The sequence below is a fragment of the Epinephelus fuscoguttatus genome, linkage group LG15, assembly GCF_011397635.1.
Source record: "Epinephelus fuscoguttatus linkage group LG15, E.fuscoguttatus.final_Chr_v1".
In the NCBI taxonomy this organism is placed as follows: Eukaryota; Metazoa; Chordata; class Actinopteri; order Perciformes; family Serranidae; genus Epinephelus; species Epinephelus fuscoguttatus.
In genome coordinates, this window is record NC_064766.1 from 42,898,525 (window position 1) to 42,924,061 (window position 25,537).

The following is a 25,537-nucleotide window of genomic DNA, read 5'->3' on the forward strand; positions in this document are numbered from 1 at the left end:
GTGATGACATGATTAGCCGCATGTCATCATTTAATCGCTGGCTGTCCAGGTGGTGTCCAGCAAACGATGTGGGTTTCGTTAATAATTGGCAAACTTTCTGGGGAAAACCTGGTCTTATTAGGAGAGACGGCATTCATCCCACTTTGGATGGAGCTGCTCTCATTTCTAGGAACCTGGCAAACTTTATTAGTAATTTAAATCCCTGACAACCCAGAGTTGAGACCAGGACTCAGAGTTGCAGTCCTATACGCCTCTCTGAGCTTCTAGTTCAGTTACCCAGCCATAGTTTTCATAGCTTTATACAAACGGTGTCTGTCCCCCGACCACCTAAATTATTTAAATCTAAAATTAAACAAAGAGGAGTTGTGCATAACAACCTCATAAAAATTAAAACCTCTTCTGTGACAGAAAGACAAAACAGGAGAATTAAATGTGGACTGTTAAATATCAGGTCTCTATCGTCTAAAGCAGTGTTAGTAAACGAATTAATATCAGATAATCATATTGATTTACTCATTCTCACTGAAACCTGGCTGTGTCCAGATGAATATGTTAGTCTAAATGAGCCCACTCCTCCCAGTCATAATAATACCCACATTCCTCAAGGCAGCGGCCGAGGAGGGGGAGTTGCAGCCATTTTTAACTCTAGTCTGTTAATCAGCCCTAAACCTAAACTAGATTATAATTCATTTGAAAGCCTCGTTCTTAGTCTTTTACATCCGACCTGGAAAACCTCGCAGCCACTTTTATTTGTTATAGTGTACCGTGCTCCTGGCCCGTATTCTGAATTTGTTTCTGAATTCTCAGAGTTTTTATCCAGGTTAGTTCTTAAATCAGATAAAGTTATTATTGTAGGCGATTTTAACATTCATGTCGACGTTGATAATGACTCCCTGGCTACCGGGTTTATCTCATTATTAGACTCCATTGGTTTCAGTCAGGGTGTACATGAACCCACTCACTGTTTTAACCATACCCTCGATCTAGTTCTGACGTATGGAATTGAAATTGATAATCTAACAGTCTTTCCACAGAATCCCTCGCTATCGGATCATTATCTGATTACTTTTGATTTCTTTTTACTCGATTACACGCCACTCAGCAACAGTTACTATACTAGATGTTTATCAGATAGTGCTGTCGCAAAATTTAAGGAAAAGATTACTCCGTCGTTAAATTCATTACCAAGTCCCTCAGTAACGGAGGTTTCCCGTGCCGACTTTAACCTCTCCTGAATTGATCATCTTGTCGATAGCACCGTAGGCTCGCTGCGAACAACACTTGACTCTGTAGTTCCTCTTAAAAAGAAGTTAACAAAGCAAAGAAAGTTCGTTCCTTGGTATGACTCTCAAACCCGTAAGTTAAAACAAATATCACGAAAATTTGAAAGGAATTGGCGATTAACCAAACTGGAAGAATCTCGTTTAATCTGGACAGACAGTCTCAAAACTTATAAGAGGGGCCTCCGCAATGCCAGAGCAAACTATTACTCAGCTCTAATAGAAGACAATAAGAACAACCCCAGGTTTCTTTTCAGCACTGTAGCCAGGCTGACTGAGAGTCAAAACTCTATTGAGCCTTGTATTCCCTTAGCCCTTAGCAGTAATGATTTTATGAGCTTTTTTAATGACAAAATTCTAACTATTAGAGGCAAAATTCATGACCTCCTGTCCTCAGATAGTACCTATCTAACCTCAAACACAGCTGTAAAATCTAATATATATTTAGATTGCTTCTCCCCAATTTCTCTTCAAGAATTGACTGCAGTGATTTCTTCATCTAAATCATCAACGTGTCTCTTAGACCCCATCCCAACTAGGCTACTTAAGGAGGTCTTACCTTTAGTTAACACCCATATATTAGATATGATCAATATATGCTTATTAACAGGCTATGTACCACAGCCTTTTAAGGTAGCTGTAATTAAACCTCTCCTAAAAAAGCCCACCCTGGATCCAGAGGTGTTAGCAGGGCTGTTTCAAGCCACTCTGGGAGCCCTAGGCAAGAGGCACCTTGGAGGCCCCACCCCCCCAGATACCAGTGCAAGTATCATGGTTCTGAGTAGTATCAGGATACCACAGATAAAATGAGTCAGATGTGCCTTTTGTCATTTATAAAAAGATAAATCACTTTTCTATAATACACCAATGATATTTCAATGGAATAAATTACTTACTGACTTATTCATACTTCAAAATTAGCATCAATAAGAGATTAACATAGGGGGGATCAAAATAAAATAAATAAATGAAATAAAAATCAACCAGCCACCCTCCTCCCCTGACAAGTAAAGAACAGTCCCTAAAGTGCGGTGAGGTTTGTGGACCGTTACCTGTCACAAAAGAGAGAAATGTGAACGGCTCATTTCTCCTCTGACACATCACACCTGTGTGCCACCACAGCTCGGCTGTTCATGTATTTCTGGGCAGTCATGAAATCAACAAAGAGGAAATTATTGGACCTGGAGATGGACTTCCCCGTCGCCGGTAAGTCTTATCTTGCGGCGTATTTGACAGGAATTCGGCGTCTGTGACCCCCGTTCAACCCACAACTGGCAGGATTCGCCTTTCGTTTCTGCTGCTGGTTGAAATCTGTACTTGCATAGTGTGCTGAATGATTTGTTTTGCTTGTGCAAGTGGATGAATGACTCATCCTCTTGCTCACCCGCTCACCCTCTTGCGATTGGACTTTGAACTTATCCCAGAGTAGTGGTACCATAATACTACAGTACTCCAATAATGCTAGTGCGGGTGGCAACCAATCACGCTGGATATGGTCTCAATTTGTGTGACGCGTGAAAAGAGACAGAAATGCTGTGTGTACGTCTGATCACCCTACTTCCACTGCCACTCGCAAGCAGCAGCTAGTAGGGGGCCCCATTAAGGAGAATTCCAACGTGTTGTCATTGTTGCAGTGTCTTGGGGTTCCATCATATTGTCATTGATATGGACTAATGTCAGCTGTCTCTGGGGGCCCCCTTCCAGCTCAGGGCCCTAGACAATTGCCTTGTTTGCCTGTCCGGTTGCGACGGCCCTGGGTGTTAGCCAACTATAGACCAATATCTAATCTTCCCTTTATGTCAAAGATCCTTGAGAAAGTAGTCGCAGACCAGCTGTGTGATTTTCTCCAGGATAACAATCTATTTGAGGAATTTCAGTCAGGATTTAGAGTGCATCATAGCACTGAGACAGCTCTAGTTAAAATTACAAATGACCTTCTGATTGCTTCAGACAAAGGACTTGTCTCTGTACTTGTTTTATTAGATCTTAGTGCAGCGTTTGACACAATTGACCATCAAATTCTACTGCAGAGACTGGATCACTTAATTGGCCTAAAAGGTTCTGCACTGAGCTGGTTTAAATCTTATTCTCCAGTTAGCCTATCAGCCCTGACTTGGAGTTGAGGACGCCATCATCTACCTGCTCAACTGTGTCTACGCCCATTTGGATAAGCCGGCCAGCACTGTGAGGGTCATGTTTTTTGACTTCTCTAGTGTGTTCAACACCATACGTCCAGCTCTACTGGGTGACAAGCTGACAGCAATGCAGGTGGATGCCCCCCTGGTGTCCTGGATTGTAGACTACTTGACTGGAGTATGTGCGCTTGCAGCGCTGTGTGTCAGACAGAGTGGTCAGCAATACTGGGGCCCCGCAGGGGACTGTCCTCTCTCCCTTCCTCTTCACCCTCTACACCACGGACTTCAGCTATCGCACTGAGACCTGCCATCTTCAGAAGTTTTCTGATGACTCTGCTATAGTTGGATGTATCAGCAAGGGTGATGAGGATGAGTACAGGGCAGTTGTGGATAACTTTGTCACATGGTGTGAGCAGAACCATCTGCAGCTCAACGTGGCAAAGACTAAGGAACTGGCGGTGGATCTGAGGAGGACCAAGACACCGGTGACCCCTGTTTCCATCCAGGGGGTCAGTGTGGACATTGTAGAGGACTATAAGTAGCTGGGGGTACACATTGACAATAAACTGGATTGGGTTAAGAACACTAACGCTCTCTACAGGAAGGGCCAGAGCCGTCTCTATTTTCTGAGGCGACTGAGGTCCTTCAACATCTGCCGGACTATGCTCAGGATTTTCTATGAGTCTGTGGTGGCCAGTGCTATCCTCTATGCTGTAGTGTGCTGGGGCAGCAGGCTGAGGGTGGCGGACGCCAACAGACTCAACAAACTGATCCGCAAGGCCAGTGACATTGTGGAAATGGAGTGTGACTCTCTGATGGTGGTGTCAGAGAGGAGGATGCTGTCTAAGCTATGAACTATCTTGGACAATGTCTCACACCCGCTCCACCATGTGCTGGTCAGGCACAGGAGTACTTTCAGTGGGAGACTCATACCACCAAGATGTACCACTGAGCGCCACAGGAAATCATTCCTGCCTGTGGCCATCAAACTGTACAACTCCTCCCTCTGAGTGGCCCTGACACTTTTTCACACACTGCAATAATCTAATTTAACTTGTGCAATAACCCCATTCACCCTGACTATATATATTCTGTTTGTGTAAATAATCTTGTTCAGTTTACAATATATATATGTATATATATATATATTTCTTTACGTTTATGTTTGTTAATAATTCCTGTTTATTTAACTATATATTTGTTAATACTATTGTTTAAATTTCTTATATTTTCATGTATCTTTCCTCTCTTGCAAGGAGCACCTGTAACATAAATAATTTCCCCTCGGGGATCAATAAAGTATTTCTGATTCTGATTCTGATTCTGATTTATCTGATCGTTTTCAGTTTGTTCACGTTCATAATGAATCGTCCTTACGTACCAAAGTTTGTTTTGGAGTTCCACAAGGTTCTGTGCTCGGACCAATCCTATTTACTCTATATATGCTTCCTTTAGGTAACATCATTAGAAATCACTCTATAAATTTCCATTGTTATGCGGATGATACTCAGTTGTATTTATCAATGAAGCCAGAAGAAAGTAATCAATTAACTAAACTTCATAACTGCCTTAAAGACATAAAAACCTGGATGAGCACCAATTTCCTGATGTTAAATTCAGACAAAACTGAAGTTATTGTTCTTGGCCCCAAACAACTCAGAGACTCTTTATCTGATGACATAGTTTCTCTAGATGGCATTGCTCTGGCTTCTGGCACTACCGTAAGAAACCTCGGAGTAACATTTGATCAAGATTTGTCTTTTAATTCTCATTTAAAACAAACCTCACGGACTGCATTTTTTCATCTGCGTAATATTGTGAAAATTAGGCCTATCCTGACCCGAAAAGATGCAGAAAAATTGGTCCACGCTTTTGTTACCTCAAGGCTGGATTACTGTAACTCTCTATTATCAGGTAGCTCTAGTAAGTCCTTAAAAACTCTCCAGCTAATTCAGAATGCAGCAGCACGTGTACTAACAGGAACTAAAAAACAAGATCATATTTCTCCTGTTTTAGCTTCTCTGCAGTGGCTCCCTGTAAAATCCAGAATTGAATTTAAAATCCTTCTGTTAACTTATAAAGCTCTAAATGGTCAAGCTCCGTCATATCTTAGAGAGCTCATAGTGCCATATTATCCCACCAGAACACTGCGCTCTGAGAACGCAGGGTTACTCGTGGTCCCTAAAGTCTCCAAAAGTAGATCAGGAGCCAGAGCCTTCAGCTATCAGGCTCCTCTCCTGTGGAATCATCTTCCTGTTACGGTCCGGGAGGCAGACACCGTCTCCACATTTAAGACTAGACTTAAGACTTTCCTCTTTGATAAAGCTTATAGTTAGGGCTGGCTCAGGCTTGCCCTGTACCAGCCCCTAGTTAGGCTGACTTAGGCCTAGTCTGCCGGAGGACCCCCCTATAATACACCGGGCACCTTCTCTCCTTCTCTCTCTCTCTCTCTCTCTCTCTCTCTCTCTCTCTCTCGTGTCCTATTATTGCATCTTGCTAACTCAGCCATTCTGCATGTCACTAACTCGGCTTCTTTGTGCTCCACTGTCTCTCAGATTAACTCATATCACAGCGATGCCTGGATAGTGTGATGTGTGTGGTTGTGCTGCTGCCATGGTCCTGCCAGATGCCTCCTGCTGCTGCTGTTATCATTAGTCATTAGTCATACTTCTACTGTTATTATACACATGACTATTGTCACACATGTATACTGTCAGATATTAATACATACTTTCAACATATTGTACCACAGTAGCCAGAACTATAACTATAATATTATTACTTTCATTAATGTTGTTGTAATCTACTGTCATTACCATCTGTCCTGCATCTCTGTCTGTCTGTCTGTCTGTCTCAACATGAGCAACGTGATGACGTAATTAAAAAGCGCGGCAAAACAACGGAGAGGAGGGAGAAAGCAGAAAGCACACTGGACATGGACATACAAGAAGAAACCAACTAGGCCTACTACTCCACGTATGTGCGTGTGGACATGCTCTGATAACCACTCTGTGGACATACATCAGCGTGTTGAAAACTGTCAAAAGACAACGAAGAGAGCTTGCACTGGCCTGTGCAGCTTTGATGGCTGCTGAACCACTACCACGTCACCCTCCGTATGTCTGGGAATGAAGGCGCAGTAAGCAGTTTTGGGAAGTTGCCGTGAGGGGACATTTTACACACCAACTTTGGCTTAAGCATTTCAGAATGTCAAGAGAGTTGTTCAGCCAGTTGTGTGCCATGATTGGACCATACGTTGGAGCACAAATCCCAAGTCATTGACCACCTGTGCCAACTGACAAGCGGGTCGCTATTGCAGTCTACAAGCTTGCCACCTGCGCTGAATATCGAGTAGTTGCAGAAACATTTGGTGCAAGTAAAACAACAGTCCATCGTTGTATCTACATTGTATGCCAAGCCATAAAATCTAAGCTGATGCCCCAGTAAGTCACATTACCCGACGCAATGGAGGCACAAGATATAGTGGAACGCAACTACTCATTACACCATGTACCACAGGTATATGGCGCACTCGATGGCACTCATATGCCAATCCTACCTCCAGCAGCTGGGTACAGGGATTATGTAAACAGAAAGGGATGGCCATCTATCGTGCTTCAGGCACTTGTTGATGACTAGATGATCATTCGTGATCTGTGTGTTGGTTCCCCAGGATGTGCACACGATGCAGCAGTGTTCAACACTTCCAATCTATTCAGGTAAGCTAATTTTCTTTTTGTGTAGCTTCATATTTTAAATGCAGCTTTGAGTTAAAAAGTTGGGACGTAGACTGAAACAAATAATTTAAGACTAAATAGACTATTACTTTGGATAAACAAGCATCAGTTATTTAAAATTTTCTCAACTGATCTAATCCATCTTGGCAGAATTATTTGACTAATGATTAATATGACTTCTTGTCATATTTCTTGGCTGGGAAATTGTACTTATTTCTGTATTTGCAGACATCCTGAGAGACATCCGCAAGCCCCCAAAGAAATAGAAGGAGTCCAGGTACCTGTTCTCATTGCTGTAGACCCGGCCTACCCTTTGTTGCCATGGCTGATCAAGGGATTCTCTGGTTCTGACCTCCCGGAGGAAAAGCTGATCTTTAATGAGCAGCTGAGCAGAGTATGTGTCAAGGTTGAACATGCTTTTGGTCACCTAAAGGCCAGATGGAGAATCCTTGCAAAACGTTCAGACATTAAGCACTCATTTATGCCTACAGTTGTAGTGGCTTGTTGCGTGCTGCATAACCTGTGTGAGAAGGAAAAGCAAGTGCCAGTACTTGCTGCTCCCCCAGTTCACCCTGTTGTCCCCCAGCAGCCACCTCACCGAGCATGTCAGGACCAACCAGGCCAAACAGTTTTGGCAGTCAGAGATGCTCTTGTCCAACGTGTGGTTACCAGGGTTCGCCAAGGTGGTCCCTGAGGTAGTGTGGTAAAGACAATGGTTTTTGTTGTTTTACTGGTCACAGTTTCCTTTTGATAAGCAGTGTTGGGAGCATTACATTCAGAATGTATTAAAATTCATTACTAATTACCTGTTAAAAATGTGCCCAGTTACATAATTCAAGTTTTAAGACACTAAGTAATGTAATGTGATTACTTTCCTTTACTTTTGGATGACCTCAGTATGGACTGAAACAAATGTAAATTAGGACAAAAGAAGAAAGTTAATTTTGTTTTTCTGTCATTAATCTTAATATTCAGTGAAGTGTTGAGCACATGCATTGTTACAGACTACTATATTATTATTTGGAAAAAAAACATGTAATCCTTTTTGTTTTTTTCTCCAGACACATATCTGTAATCTAATTACATTTTTTTTCTGTATCCACATGACCTAAACAAGTGTTTGGTTACTCCAAAACTTGTTGACAAGTATGATGAGTTACTTTGTTGTTACTTGTTGTCCTTCAAGTTGATACAGTTGTGTTAACATGTGATGATGCCATTACTTGTGATGTAATAAATCTAAGAAATTACTTGATTGACCTTTTTGTTTTTGGAAAGAAATATTTAGGTTTTTCTTCTGTGTTCTCCAAGTAAAGAACACATTTACTTAAAACTTTTATTGCAAAAAGTATAGTGCAATATAACTGTTCTTACATCAATTCATTAATTAAATAAAATACTTTACTTATTGAAAAGCCGTCAAAGCTCTACTGTGTAAATATTGTATATAAATTTAAGTCCAAAGTGAACACGAGTTACATTCAAACAATATTTGCTTAGTCACATAAAGTGCAAAACATTCAAACTAGTCTTTTGCTTAGTCACAAAGTGCAAAACTTTTAGCTGCACACCTTAAACAGTAACCGCTTATTCAAGGCAATAATAAAACTTCTGTCAATGCCTACTCACAATTATGCAGATAGACGTAGAACTATATCCTTATGAACACAAATACCTCAAAACATAACGGTAAGAAAAAAGACTGAGGTAAACAGGTGTGAACAAGTTCTGAAATGGTCCTACAGGTTGAAGTATGATGAGAAAGAATCACTAGTTGGATTCATTTCACATGATGCTCCCTGACTATAATGGGAGTGTGAGTGTGAGGTGGCATGTGCATGGTGTGAGGATGGAGGTGGCTGTGAATGGTGAAAGGGATGCTGATGGGATGGGTTGCCCTACCTGTTTAATCCTGCCATATATTCAGCAGCTTGAGTACATCTTTCAAAACACTGTACAGCTTGATTAAGGACACCAGAAATGGACTGCAAGGTCTCCTGCTCCCTGTCTGCCTGCTCCTTTTGCATTTTTAAGAGAGACTCCCACATGGTGTGCACGCTGCTGGTATCAGAAGATCTGCGTCTAACTGAAGACCTTCTCTAGTAGCCTCATGTTCTGGTTGTATTGTTAGTCAGTTGTTCGACATCTCCACCTGAATCCTGGACATCAGAGGTATCCTCAGCTACTGCTGTGAAATTAGATGGAGAAAAAATATGCAAATTGTCATTACATTTTTTATTTTATAATGGTGAAGAAAAAATGACACTTATGATCATTTAATTCATCCTTACGTACACACTCAGTGGGTCTCATTTATGAACAAATTATTTGTGTGAACAGTTCAGAGGAAAATTTATGTAAGTATTGCTTGTTATTAGAAATCACAAGTTTAATTTGTATTTTATTGCCAGAAAATTACTTTTGATACTCAAGTACAGTTAATTTCAAACACTTTAACACTTTCACTCAATAACCTTTTTATTTAAGGGATTTCAACTTTTTTCAAAGAAATACTTTAACATGATAACTTTACCTTAGCTCGAGTATGACTTTAGGGTAATTTATACAACACTGCACAAGAGACAAAATACAACATAAACTACGTAATACACTACCCTCTGACTCGTCTTCGTTGTCGGGGTCCTGTCCATTGATGGTAGACTCATCATTACCTGAATGGGATAGAAAACAAACTTATTGTGGCTTTAAAGTGGATTTTAAAACTCTGTAACTTGACAACCAGTTAATTCATACAATAAACTTAGCCTCCTACCTGAGCTGTTAATAGATGAGCTCATCGATGTAGCAAGAGGTCTGTTGCCCAGAATTTCGTCCATTCTCTCGAAATATTTGAAGCTAGCTTTAGCTTTCCCTGCGGCACCGCTGGCAGACAAACAACGCTTCTCAGACATACAGCGTTGTTTTAGGCTCTTCCACTTACTTCGTAGGATTTGCCATGGTTTGTCGAAGCCTTTCTCCAACATTTTCTTCTGCAAATCTTGATAAAAGGTGGCGTTTCGTTGCTGCTTCCCATCTAGTATGGCATCCATGTTTGTTTCTTGCACTAACTCAAGGAACGCCAATGTTTCTTCTTCAGTCCACACATACCTCCCGTTGTTTTCGTCCGTTGCCGCCATTGCCTTCCTGGTGTAGAGGACCGTCGCTGGAATGACGTATAAGTCACGTGATGACTAAATCTCATAATTTTTCAATAAATCTGTTTCCATTGCACTTTTTCGCTTTTACCCTTTGTCGATATGCCAAATTTTTCACCTCCTCCAAGCGTGAAAACTATTTTGCGATATTTTGGGACTTTTTCGAATTTTGTGTGTTTCCATTCAGGTATTTCTATGTGCAAATCGATAATGAGCATAGAAATAGGCTGATGGAAACCCACCTAATGTGTTATACGGATTACTGTTAATTTATCATGCTGATCTGTTCTGTACGACATCTATTGCACGTCTGTCCGTCCTGGAAGAGGGATCCCTCCTCAGCTGCTCTTCCTGAGGTTTCTACCGTTTTTTCCCCGTTAAAGGGTTTTTTGGGGAGTTTTTCCTGATCAGCTGTGAGGGTCCTAAGGACAGAGGGATGTCGTATGCTGTAAAGCCCTGTGAGGCAAATTGTGATTTGTGATATTGGGCTTTATAAATAAAATCTATTGATTGATTGATTGATTGATTGATTGAACAGTCTGTGTCAGAGTTGCTGAGATGGATCTACGGTGGATCACATGGTTCTATGGTGGATCACGTGATTCTATAGTTGATCACATGGTTCTGTGGTGGATCACATGGTCCTACGGTGGATGACATGGTTCTATGGTGGATCATGTGGTTCTATAGTCGATTACATGGTTCTGTGGTGGATCACATGGTTCTGTGATGGATCAGATGGTTCTACAATGGATCACATGGTTCTATGGTGGATCACACAGTTTTATGGTGGATCACATGGTTCTACAATAGATCAAATGGTTCTATGGTGGATCACATGTACCCATGATGGATCATATGGTTCTACGGTGGATCATGTGGTTCTATAACAGTTTCTCTGCATCTTTCTCAGACTGGATCTTTTTTCTGTGAAAGTTTTTTTTTTTTTTTTTTTTAAAAACATTTTTTAGAATTAATTTCTGAACAGTTTGTGTCAGAGTCGCTGAGTCATTCTGAGTGTTCCTGAACGCACCACTGACATCATCGTCCTCCATCGGCTAAAACATGACAACAGAACTTGCTAGCGCTAGCTAATGTCTGTAGAGAACTGTTTCGCCTCCAGCTATGCCTCACCCACCAACAAATGTCATACTCTTTACTAACAGTTCATCGTTCATTCAGTCATTCATTCATTCATTCATTCATTCATTCAGTCATTCATCAAACTAGTTTGTATCTCAGCATGCTGAAGTTGTAAAGGCACTACATGCAAGAATTGTATCCATGTGGTGTCTGGAGATGACTCAGACGTAGACTCCTGAGACATCTGACACTGTGGAGCAGTACTTTCCTACTTAGTATTCAGATATTGAAATAAAAACAATAAAGCTACTATTAAAATTCCATGTAAAAGGGTGTGGCTCTTCTTCCACCAATGACTGGTTTTGGTGCAAAACAAATGCTTGCAATCAATTCAGAATCCTGAGCAACCCCCAGTTTGACCCCTCACAAGCTATTTAAGGCAGAGGTAAACATTTTCATTTTCCCACCGATAAGGTTCCGGGTACCCTGACTTCCAGCAGCTCGCACAGATTTCCCTACAGGAATTGAATTTAAATCTTTTTATGTGTTACTCGACATCTTTACGAACATGTGTGGGACATGTGAGGGGCATGCGTGTGAAATGTGAGGGACACGTGTGGGACATGTGTGGGACATATGTAGGACATGTGTGGGACATGTGTGGGACATGTGAGGGGCATGCGTGTGAAATGTGAGGGACACGTGAGGGACATGTGTGGGGCATGTGAGGTACATGTGAGGGACACGTGTGGGACATGTGAGGGCCATGCCTGGGACATGTGTGGGACATGTGAGGGCCATGCCTGGGACATGTGAGGGACATGCGTGGGACATGTGAAGGACACATGAGGGACATGTGTGGGACATGCGTGGGATATTCGTGGGACATGTGAGGGACGTTAGAGGGTGCTAAAAATCAAGATATTTCTGTGCTTTGTTCATACATCACCTTTCCTGCGCACAGGTTTGGTTGAGTCCTTGATCAGAGTCCTGGACCTGAGACCTTGATCAAAGTCCTGGACCTGATTCAACACTGCAAGATGGCGCCCCCAGTGCGGGTGCCTGTTACAGCAGCTCCTGCACACCGCTGAGCTTTTTTCAATTTCTTTTTCATTTAACTTTCTTATTTGGAGTTTTTTTCAGTTAGCTAGCTAGCACTTATGTTCTGTTTTGTTATGGAGATGAAGACTGCTCTCTTTACAGCGGCCTTTCTCCTATTTTTCCACAGACATGATCATGTGCGGGGACCCGGCACCCAGCTGTGGCTCCATTGTTTACACTCAGGACCAGCTGTCAGCGCTGTGTCACACCGCTGTGCGGCCCGAGGAGAGGCACAATATTCCCCACAAACTGTGGAGAAGGAGACGGGGATGTTGCACCGGAGTACAGCACCGACACCGGAGGAGACAGTATAAACCCGTCCTCCCGTCAGTCTCCCTCTGACTCGCCATCAGAGGGAGACTGACAGAGCAGCGTGCTGGTGTTTACCGACACATGGCTGAACGCAGAAGTACCGGACACGATCGCCGTGCTGGACGGATTCAAGTTCGTCAGACACGACAGGACAGCAGACAGCGGTAAGAGGAAAGGAGGGGGGCTGGCTGTATTTGTGAATGACAGATGGTGTAACTCTGGGCACATCACTATCAAGGAACAGCATTGCTGCAGGGACATTGAGCTGCTGGCTGTTGGCAAGAGACCATATTATCTACCCAGGGAGTTTTCTCATGTCATTATGGTAGCAGTGTATGTCCCCCCGTCTGCGAAGGCTGAGTCTGCTTGTGACGTTCTCCACTCTGTTACATGTAGGCTGCAGACACAGCACCCTCAGGCCCTCCTTCTGATCTCTGGGGACTTCAACCACGCCTGTCCATCCACCACCCTGCCCACCTTCACCCAGTATGTTTCCTGCCACACCAGACACACTGGATTTATTTTATGCCAACACCAAGGAGGCATACCACTCATCCCCCCTGCCCCCCCTGGGAAGAGCTGATCACAACCTGGTTCATCTTCTGCCTGTCTACAGACCTCTGGTGCAGAGAGAACCAGCAACCACCCGCACTGTGAAGATGTGGCCTGAGGAGGCCGAGGAGGCCCTGAAAGACTGCTTCAAGACCACTATGTGGGAGGTACTCAGTGATTCCCATGGACAGGAACACTGACAGACTGACATCATGCATTAAGGACTATGTTAACTTCTGTGTGGAAAGCACCGTACCCACCAGGACTGTACGCTGCTTCTCCAACACCAAACTCTGGTTTACTCCAGATATAAAAGCTCTCCTGAAGGAGAAGCGGAGAACTTTTAACTGGAACTAAGGAGGAGCTGGAGGCCGTGCAGAAGGAGTCTGGAGAGGTCTGAAAACCATCTCAGGACACAAACAACCAGACTCCCAGGCCAGAGGTGACCAGCAGTGGGTGAATGATCTGAATCTGTTCTTCAATAGATTTGATCAGTCTGCCCCTCCCCTGGCCCAGACATCACGGCTGCAACCCCCCTCACCGTTCCTCTTCACCCTCTACACTGCAGACTTTTCATACGACACCCCCACCTGTCACCTGCAGAAGTTCTTTGACGACTCTGCCATCATTGGCCTCATCACAGATGGGGACGACAGGGAGTACAGAGAACTGAACCAGGACTTTGTGGACTGGTGCCTGAGGAACCACCTTCAGATCAATGCGGGTAAAACCAAAGAGCTGATGGTGGATTTCCGCAGGCGCAGACTCCTCCCCCCAACACCGGTGAACATCCAGGGAAAGGACATTGAGATGGTGACATCTTATAAGTACCTGGGTGTTCATCTTAACAATAAACTGGACTGGACTGATCACATAACAGCACTGTACAGGAAAGGCCAAAGCAGACTCTACCTGCTGAGGCGGCTCAGGTCTTTTGGAGTGCAGGGGGCGCTCCTGAAGACCTTCTTTGACACTGTGGTGGCATCAGCCATCTTTTACAGAGTAGTCTGCTGGGGCAGCAGCGTCTCAGCTGCAGATAGGAAGAGACTGGACAAGCTGATCAAGAAGGCCAGCTCTGTCCTGGGATGCTCTCTGGACACTTTAGGGACACCATGGACACTCTAGGGACACTATGGACACTCTAGGGACACTATGGATGGACATTTCAGGGACACCATGCACATTTTAGGGACACCATGGACACTTTAGTGACACCATGGATACTTTAGGGGCACCATGGACACTTTATGGACACTATGGATGGACACTTTGGGGACACCATGGATACTTTAGGGGCACCATGGACACTTTATGGACACTATAGATGGACACTTTGGGGACACCATGGACACTTTAGGGACACTATGGATGGACACTTTGGGGACACCATGGACACTTTAGGGACACCATGGACACTCTAGGGACACTATGGACACTTTAGGGACACTATGGATGGACATTTCAGGGACACCATGCACATTTTAGGGACACCATGGATACTTTAGGGGCACCATGGACACTTTATGGACACTATGGATGGACACTTTAGGGACACTATGGACGGAAACTTTAGGGACACTATGGACATTTTAGGGACACCGTGGACAGTTTATGGACACTGTGGACGGACACTTTAGGGACACTATGGATGGACACTCTATGGACACTATGGATGGACACTTTAGGGACACTATGGACGGACACTTTAGGGACACTGTGGACATTTTAGGGACACCATGGACACTTTAGGGACACTGTGGACATTTTAGGGACACCATGGACACTTTACGGACACTATGGACGGACACTTTAGGGACACCATGGACACTTTAGGGACACTATGGATGGACATTTTAGGGACACCATGGACATTTTAGGGACACCATGGATACTTTAGGGACACCATGGACACTTTAGGGACACTATGGATGGACATTTTAGGGACACCATGGACATTTTAGGGACACCATGCACATTTTAGGGACACCATGGACACTTTAGGGACACTATGGATGGACACTTTAGGGACACCATGGACATTTTAGTGACACCATGGACACTTTAGGGACACCATGGACACTTTAGGGACACTATGGATGGACACTTTAGGGACACCATGGACATTTTAGTGACACCATGGACACTTTATGGACACCATGGACACTTTAGGGACACTATGAATGGACATTTTAGGGACACCATGGACATTTTAGGGACACCATGGATACTTTAGGGACACCATGGACACTTTATGGACACCATGGACACTTTAGGGACACTATGAATGGACATTTTAGGGACACCATGGACATTTTAGGGACACCATGCACATTTTAGGGACACCATGGACACTTTAGGGACACTATGGATGGACACTTTAGGGACACCATGGACATTTTAGTGACACCATGGACACTTTAGGGACACCATGGACACTTTAGGGACACTATGGATGGACACTTTAGGGACACCATGGACACTTTATTGACACCATGGACACTTTATTGACACTATGGACACTTTAGGGACACTATGGACACTTTAGGGACACCATGGACACTTTATTGACACCATGGACACTTTATGGACACTATGGACACTTTAGGGACACTATGGACACTTTAGGGACACCATGGACACTTTAGGGACACCATGGACACTTTATGGACACCATGGACACTTTAGGGACACTATGGATGGACACTTTAGGGACACCATGGACACTTTAGGGACACCATGGACACTCTAGGGACACTATGGACACTTTAGGGACACTATGGATGGACATTTCAGGGACACCATGCACATTTTAGGGACACCATGGATACTTTAGGGGCACCATGGACACTTTATGGACACTATGGATGGACAATTTAGGACACTATGGACGGAAACTTTAGGGACACTATGGACATTTTAGGGACACCGTGGACAGTTTATGGACACTGTGACGGACACGGACACTTTAGGACACTATGGATGGACACTCTATGGACACTATGGATGGACACTTTAGGACACTATGGACGGACACTTTAGGGACACTGTGACATTTTAGGGACACCATGGACACTTTAGGACACTGTGGACATTTTAGGACGACACCATGGACACTTTACGGACACTCTGGACGGACACTTTAGGGACACCATGGACACTTTAGGACACTATGGATGGACATTTTAGGACACACACCATGGACATTTTAGGGACACCATGGATACTTTAGGGACACCATGGACACTTTAGGGACACTATGGATGGACATTTTAGGGACACCATGGACATTTTAGGGACACCATGCACATTTTAGGACACCATGGACACTTTAGGGACACTATGGATGGACACTTTAGGACACCATGGACATTTTAGTGACACCATGGACACTTTAGGACACCATGGACACTTTAGGGACACTATGGATGGACACTTTATTTAGGACACCATGGAAATTTTAGTGACACCATGGACACTTTATGGACACCATGGACACTTTAGGACACTATGAATGGACACTTTAGGGACACCATGGACATTTTAGGGACACCATGAACACTTTATGGACACCATGGACACTTTAGGGACACAATGAATGGACAATGTAGGGACACCCTGGACATATTAGGCACACCATGGATACTATAGGGACACCATGGACACTTTAGGGACACTATGGATGGACACTTTAGGGACACCATGGACATTTTAGTGACACCATGGACACTTTAGGGACACCATGGACACTTTAGGGACACTATGGATGGACACTTTAGGGACACCATGGACATTTTAGGGACACCATGGACACTTTATGGACACCATGGACACTTTAGGGACACTATGAATGGACATTTTAGGGACACCATGGACATTTTAGGGACACCATGGATACTTTAGGGACACCATGGACACTTTAGGGACACCATGGACATTTTAGGGACACCATGGATACTTTAGGGACACCATGGACACTTTATGGACACCATGGACACTTTAGGGACACCACAGCTGTTTGCTGTTTTTTTGCACATACAGTCACTTGCACTAGATGTGTTCACTGCACATTATTATTATTATTATTATCATTAGTAGTAGTAGTAGTAGTAGTAGTAGTAGTATCATTATCACAGTTTCTTGTATTTTTTGTACTTTATTTTGCATGCAGTTTTTAAGTTTAAATTTTGAAATTTTTAATCTGACTCTTTCCCCTTGACTGCTGTAACACTGAAATTTCTCAATTGTGGGATCAATAAAGGTGTATCTTATCTTATCTTATCTTATCTTATCTTATCTTATCTTATCTTATCTTATTCCTGGATCAGAGTCCTGGATCTGAGTCACCTCTGCTGGTCTGCAGGTGCTGGACTCACCTACAGGAGACCTCTCAGCCACCATGGCAGTGTAAGGTCCGTCAAGGAACTTGGGCTCGTTGTCGTTGATGTCCTGGACTTTGATGATGAACTGGGACTCAGGTTCGACCGGCAGGTTGGTGAGGTGGTCTCGAGCCTGTGCTCTCAGGGTGTAGTACGGCTGCTGTTCCCGGTCCAGCCTCTTGATGGCATGAATGTCTCCTGTCCTCTCATCGATGGTGAAGACGGACATTGCTCCGTCACCGCTCAGGATGTACCTGACCCGACCGTCAGCTCTGTCCACGTCAGAGTGGAGCTGCAGAGACAACAAACGACCACGATAATCATCAGAACATATTTACTGTACGTGTCATGTAGCCTTAACGACTGTATGAACACAGTGAAGATGGTCTCTGATGGACTCGTCTGTCTCTGCAGGAGAAAGACACAAACACTGTTTAAACTGATGTCACACGACCAGACACTGGTCAAACACCGCGTGGACTTTAAAATTCTGCTCCACACTTTCAAGGCCATCCATAAGCTCGCTCTCCCATAACCTCTCTGACCCCCTCCACATCAACACTCCCTCCCGGACACTCAGGTCGGCCTCTTCCATCAGCCTCATTGTGCCCTCTGCCAGTCTGTCCCCCACAGGGTCCAGAGCCTTCAGCTGCTCTGCCCCCTGCCTCTTGAACTCCCTCCCTCCTGACATCAGAAACACTGACTCCTTATCCATTTTCAAATCCAGCCTGAAAACCCATTTTTTAAATAGGCCTATTCTATTTAACTGCCATTGCTCTGCTGCAGACTTCACATTTTACTGTGTTGATGTTTGTCTTTTAGCCCTTTTAGATTTAATTGTCTTGTACTTGTTCTGGAAGGTGACCTTGAGTGCCTTGAAAGGCGCCTTTAAATAAAATGTATTATTATTATAAGAGAAACGTGTGTGAGACATGTGTGACCATACAACGAAACCTACAACTACCCGAATGCATCGGGCTCATAAACGCTCCCTCTGGTCTATGATGCCATGTGAACTCATCTGTTTGACACAGCGGCGCCCAGCGGGTAGCGCATGCTCTGTCGTTACAGTCAAACAGGAAGTTAAAATATGGTTCTGAAGATGCGTGAGGAAGAAACAGATGACACAGCAATCTGACCTGATCTGACCTAGTCTCGCTCACCAGACCTTTCTCAAGAAAAGAAAGGTCTGGCTGGGCCGACTCTCACTTTAAGATTGGAGAAACAAAACGTCCCGGCTTTTTGTTTTATTTCTTTCAACCAATCACAGTCGTTCTTGGCGGTGCCACAGCAGCGGTGCACTTGCAAAAACATTGCTGGGGAAAAACAGGTTTTGGTGTAACAGGCCCACAAAAATATCACCTACAGGACGTGAACCATGGCAGAAAAATGGCTACATCCCTGCAAGATCAAACACCGCAAAAGTTGGTAAAGGACGTGTTGAAAACTGCAACCGGAGGTGGTAGGGCGGGACTTCAGCGGGTGGCTCGTTCCGTCCAGTGAGAGGCTGATCTATGCAGCGAACTTCCGCCCACTCAGACTAGATCTGACCTGACCTGACCTGATCAGAGACAGAGGGGACGGGTCCCTCTTTTTGTTTGGTGGTGGCCATTTTGAAATGTGGAGATAGAGTCTGAAATTTGAGCAGCGGCTGAATTTCACTGACTGTTGGATGGTGAGCAGGGAGATCTAGGAGGTGCTAAGACACAGGGAGGTTCCCCACAGTTCATTTGAGCAGACCACTCCCCCGCTCTTCTTCCTCCCCCCCCACTTTCTCTTTCTCCTCCTCCTTCTCCCCCTGCTCTTCCTCCTCCTACTTCTCTTCCTCCCCCCTTCCTGCTCTTCCTCCTCCTCCCCCTACTCTTCCTCCTGCTCTTCCTCCTCCCCCCAGCTCTTTCTCCTCCTCCTTCTCCCCCCTTCCTGCTCTTCCTCCTCCTCCCCCTGCTCTTCCTCCTGCTCTTCCTCCTCCTGCCCTTCCTCCCCCACCTCCTCCTGACACAACGCTGTTTCCCTCTTTTTTTTTAAGATTTTTTTTTTGGGCTTTTTGCCTTTAATATACAGGACAGTGTGAAATGGGGAGATAGAGAGAGTGGGGGGACAACATGCAGCAAAAGGTCACAAGCTGGAGTCGAACTCGCGACCACTGCAGTGAGGCATGACCTCTATACGTGGGGCGCCGGCGCTATCCACTGTGCTACCGACGCCCCAATGCTGTTTCCCTCTGATGAACTGAGACAGGAGCAGCTTCCCTCTGTCGTCTATCACACACACACACACACACACACACACACACACACACACACACACACACTCACAGATGAAGGGTCAAAATTCTCCTTAGTTTGAAACAGTGACAACGGCGCTCTGATTCCACCAGGTGTTTCAAACATGTCTGACATCACCTGACGTTTATCAACACCACCAGGCGTGTTTCAGGTAACCTTCATGTTAACAGTTTGTGAATTGATCATATTAATCTGGTTTATAACCAACAGGTGAGTCACAGTCATCAATGATGACTCACTTACGTGTCATGTGATGTGTCATGTTATGTGTCATGTGATATGTCATGTCAAGTGTGTTGCATATTGTATGTGTCATGTGATGTATGGTGTTAGGTGTCATGTGATGTGACTGTGTGACACCAAAACCGGACAGGCGCTGTGCTGCTGCCAGAGGAGCCGCTGAATGAGTTCCCTCTGAGCAGTAAGTCAGTAAAAGTGTCTGAGAAGTCCGGTGTATTCCACACTACTGAAGCTGCTTCATCTTTTTGGAACCACCAAGAAGATCACTGACCTTAAAGGTGGACATCCGCCGGCTCTCGGATGAGCTGAAAAACAAGGAGTCACTTCTGGCTAGCTGCTTGGATGTGGCGCACAAGCAGTCACTGTGGATTGTCTCTCTCACTGCAGCCCTCCAGGACACAGCTCCGTGGGACTCCTCCACCTGTCCTCGGCCTTCCTCCTGCTCGACACCTCACCATCAGTCGTCCTGGGCCGAGGTGGTGGTCTGGGGTCGTAAGACAGCGGTGGAAGGGACCACTTCGCCTCCTCGCCTGTGGAGTATGGATGTGGCCCCTCCGCCGAGGGGCCACATTGGCAGCTGTCTTCCTGGTCAACAACCTCTGCATCTCGGTGTAAGATGCTGAAGGAGGCTGTGCTGAGACGCTCTGGAGGTCCCCACTACCCCAGTGACCCCAGCACCTGGTCCGGACGCTGACCGCCCACCACCTTCCCCCAGTGAGCCGCAGCCATCCTCTCCCCCCCCCCCCCCCAACCACCACCACTTTGATAGTGGGGGACTACATAGTGAGAAGCATCCGTTTCTTTAACAATGCCACTCGCTGTTTCCCTGGAGCCACAGTCCCGGTCCTCCTGGATAAGCTCCCGGGGCTGCTGTGCTCACTACCGTCCTCCATGAACCGAGTGGTTATACATGTTGGGACAAACGATTTAGCTTGCCGACAGTCTGAGCTTACCAAAAACGATTTCAGTGCCCTTTTTAACTTTTTAAGCAGCTGTGGAAAGTCCGTTTTTATCTCCGGCCTGATCCCCACACTTGGGCGAGGAGCGTGTCTCTTCTCGAGGACCCTCTCTCTCCACACCTGGCTTCTGTCAGCCTGCAATGCCCGTGGCCTTGGTTTTATTGACAATTTTAATCTGTTTTGGAACTGGTCTTCTTTCTTCAGGACCGACGGATTTCCACCCAACAGGCTGGGTAGCCACATGCTATCTGCAAACATTCAGCATGCTGTTCAATCTGCTCCACATGACTGACTGTTTACATCACACGCCCCCTCCACAGAAACTCTACCTCTACCTGCGCCAGTAGTGGCACCAAGTACTGTTACCCCTGCCAGCTCCCCCTGTCCGGCCTCATTTGTCACTAACACTCTCACCAGAAATATACCAGATAGAGACCATCATAAGGTACAGAGCACCCCGTCCACACAGCAAACCTCGTGACAATAACATCCTGCCCCCCACTTCTATACATCGCATAGGTGATGATGAGCGCACGTTCGGCATGAACATTAACTTGGCCGTGCTGAACTTGCGCTCTCTTTTAAATAAAACTTTTATCATAAATGATCTGATTTTAGATAACAAGTTGGACAGTATTCTTTTAACCAAATTTTAACTTTTTACTTTCTACCGGGGGGGTGGAACTGCATCTATAACCAGAAGCGCACTGCACTCAAATGAAGTTTCTTTTAACAGCTACTCATCATTTGAGTATCATGCCTTTGTTTTTAGCAGTCCTCCTATTCTTTGTATCACAGTTTACAGACCACCCCACCATTCCACCTCTTTTATCACTGAATTCTCAGAACTATTATCAGTCATACACACCACCTATAACAGAATTTTAATAACTGGTGATTTTAACTTACATGTTGATAATACCTCTGATCCAATGTCCAGAGAATTTTTAAACCTTTTAACCTGCATGGATTTTAAACAGCACGTCACACAGCCAACTCCCAACAGAGGACACACCCTGGACCTGGTCATAACCTATGGCCTGTCCACTGGTGTGTCCTCTGTTGTTGACCTGGCTGTGTCCGACCACTACTGTGTGTATTTTAACATCACCAGTTTTAGCCATCAGGAGGCCCCGGTGAGAACGGTGAGGAAACGCTAATTTTACAGAGCACTCCTGCAGAGATTTTACCTGCACCCTGTGATTTTATTGTGGACAATTTTAACAGTGAATTGAAGCCAACACTTGACTCAGTGGCTCCACTTTTAACCAAAACAATAAAACAAAACCTACACCCCCGTGGAGAAATGATAACATCAAAAGACTGAAAAGAAAATGCAGGAGTGCAGAGAGGAGGTGGAGAAAAACCAAACTGACAGTTCATTATGAAATATTATGCGATCAACTCAAATCCTACAATAAAACAGTCAAACAGGCAAGAATATCCCACTTTTCAAAACTCATTTCTGATCATAAAAACAACCACAAACTTCTTTTCTCCACCTTCGATCTTTTAACCAGCACCAATTTTAACAAACCATTCAACATATCAACAGACGCCCTCTGCGAGGACTTTGATGACCACTTCTGAAGTAAAATCGATGATATCAGATCCAGTCTTTTATCCCAACAGAATGTAATTTTTAGATCTGATTCCCACATCACCTTTAAAAACATTTTATGGATTCTTTGAGAAACAGATTTTAAACATAGTAAATTACTCTCTTCAGACGGGTGTCTTCCCCACTGCCTTCAAAACAGCAGTGGTGAAGCCCCTTCTGAAGAAGAGTAATTTAGATCCCAACACTTTTAATAATTACTGACCTGTATCCAACTTACCGTTTTTAAGTAAGATTTTAGAAAAACTGGTTTTTAACCAAGTAAATGATTTTTTAAAAAGAAACAGTATTTTAGAGAAATATCAGTCTGGTTTTAGGATGAACCACAGTACAGAGACAGCCCTTTTAAAGATTTTAAATGACATCAGGTTTAAAGCAGATTCACAAAAACTCACAGTCTTGGTACTACTGGATCTACAGTAGATCACCACATTTTATTAAACAGACTCAGAAACCTGGTGGGCCTCTCTGGCACTGTTTTTAACTGGTTCAGCTCTTATCTCACAGATCGTTGTTTCTTTGTAAGTATGGACACATGTTCCTCCAGAACGCGTGAAATCAGGTGTGGGGTGCCCCAAGGGTCAATTTTAGGTCCAATTCTTTTTAATCTATACATGCTTCCACAGTTACGCAGATGACACACAGTTGTACATCGCCGTGTCTCCTGATGACACAGGGCCAATTGATGCCCTTTTTAACTGCGTTGTAGACATCAAGTCATGGATGGCAGTGAATGTCCTGCAGCTCAACCAGGACAAAACAGAGGTTTTAATTATTGGTCCTGAAGGCAAGAAAGAGAAACTTTTACCAAAACTACAAGATTTTAAACCTTCACAATGTGTAAAGAACCTGGGCGTCATTCTTGACTCTGAGCTCTGTTTTATTCCACACATCAAAAATGTAACAAAGACAGATTTTTATCATCTTAAGAAGGGTCCGCCTGTTTCTCTCTCAGGCTAACACGGAGGTGCTGATGCATGCTTTTATCTCTTGTCGTTTAGAATATTGTAATGCCCTGCTCTCTGCGCTCTTCCTAGAGCGTAGAGCTCGAAACGTCACGCTATTAAAATGCACGGGAGCTCATTTTGGTGTGCGGATTCATCATTTTTCTGTTCAGGTGTGTCCAGTCTCCCCATGGGGACGTCGTTCTGGAGATCCCGCAGATCCAGAGGACTGGGGGGCTCCGCACCATGTGTGGAGTCCACCCCAGTGTGTCTGGGTCGGGGTGGTCTCTGTGGCGGCACTCCCTGTGGCCGTAGGCTGTGACACCTCTCGGTGTGGATGAGCTCCCCATAGGTGGTTCTTTCCTCACCTGGTTACTCAGTGCCCAGCCGTGTTATTGACTATATTGACCGCGTGTGTGTGTGTGTTTGTTGTATGTTTCTGCTCTGTGAAGCACTTTGTGCTGCATTTTGAATGCATGAAAAGTGCTATACAAATAGTTTGATTTGATTTGATGTGTCATGTGACGTGTCGTGTTACGTATCATGTGGTGGCTCTTGTTACATGTCATGTGAAGTGTCATGCAATGTGTCGTGTTACGTGTCATGTCACATGAGGTGTTACGTGTCATTTGACGTGTCATGTTACGTGTCATGTGGCATATTGTGTGACGTGTCTCAGTATGACATCAGAATTCGGAACGACTTGACTGGATGAAGACGAATCAGGATCAAAGTGTCCGTACCTTTCCGACGTACAGCGGCTCGTCTCCGGTGTTCTCCTCCAGGACGAAGAACTGGTTCCACACCCAGCTCCTCCTCCTCCTCTGATGGAGACGGACACCTCCTCCTGCTCCATCTCCTTCTCTTGCTCCTCCTCCTGCTGTTCCTGCCCTGCCTCCTTCTCCTGCTCCTCCTGCTCTTCCTCCTGCTGCTCCTGACACCTGACGGAGGAGGACAGAGTTCAGGGTCATCCCCTCACAGCCGAGTTCCTCCCGCAGTGACAGGACGAACACACTGAGCAAGCTCAGAAACCGGAGACACTTCATCTCTGAGAAGATGGACACCGACAAGGAGACTTCAGACTGTCCAACAAAGAGACGCCCAATATGTCCAACAAAGAGACGTCCAAATTGTCCAACAAGGAGGTCTTAGACTGTCCAACAGAGAGACATCAGACTGTCCAACAAGGAAACGTCCAATATGTCCAACAAAGAGACGTCCAATATGTCCAACAAAGAGACGTCCAAATTGTCCAACAAGGAGATCTTAGACTGTCCAACAGAGAGACATCAGACTGTCCAACAAGGAAACGTCCAATATGTCTAACAAAGAGACGTCCAATATGTCCAACAAAGAGACGCCAAAACTGTCAAACAAGGAGACATCCGATATGTCCAACAACGAAACATCAAAACTGTCCAACAAGGAGACGTCCAATATGTCCAAAAAAGAGACTTCAGACTGTCCAACAAGGAGACGTCCGAACTGTCCAACAAAGAGACGTCAGATGTCTTTTGCCTTTTTGTTCTGAAAACAAACAAAAAACAATAAATACAAAAAAAATTTCTCTGTTTTAACAAAAAATCGAAAAACTGAACTCAAAGTGGGACACTAATATGTTTCCTCCGATCGCAGAGTCTGACGAGTCTGTCAAGTCTGTCGAGTCTGACTGTACAGAGACTTAAATAGAACCTACAGTCTCACCTGCAGCTACTGGTTTGTGATGAATCAGTTCAGCTGTCCTCACATAACAGAGTGAA

General features: G+C 44.7%; 1 protein-coding gene across 1 annotated transcript in view; it reads right to left on the minus strand.

Annotated features, from left to right (window-relative positions):
• Positions 1 to 24,985, minus strand: part of LOC125902723 (cadherin-7-like) — a 61,081-nt gene extending 36,096 nt beyond the window's left edge. Inside the window, exons 1-2 of the mRNA XM_049599273.1 lie at positions 24,521 to 24,985; positions 17,729 to 18,023 (exon numbers count right to left, since the gene is read on the minus strand). Of these exons, the coding sequence (XP_049455230.1) occupies positions 17,729 to 18,023; positions 24,521 to 24,823 (598 nt within the window). The 5' untranslated portion in view covers positions 24,824 to 24,985. The remainder of the gene's footprint in view (positions 1 to 17,728; positions 18,024 to 24,520) is intronic.
• Between the last annotated feature and the right edge of the window lie 552 nt (positions 24,986 to 25,537).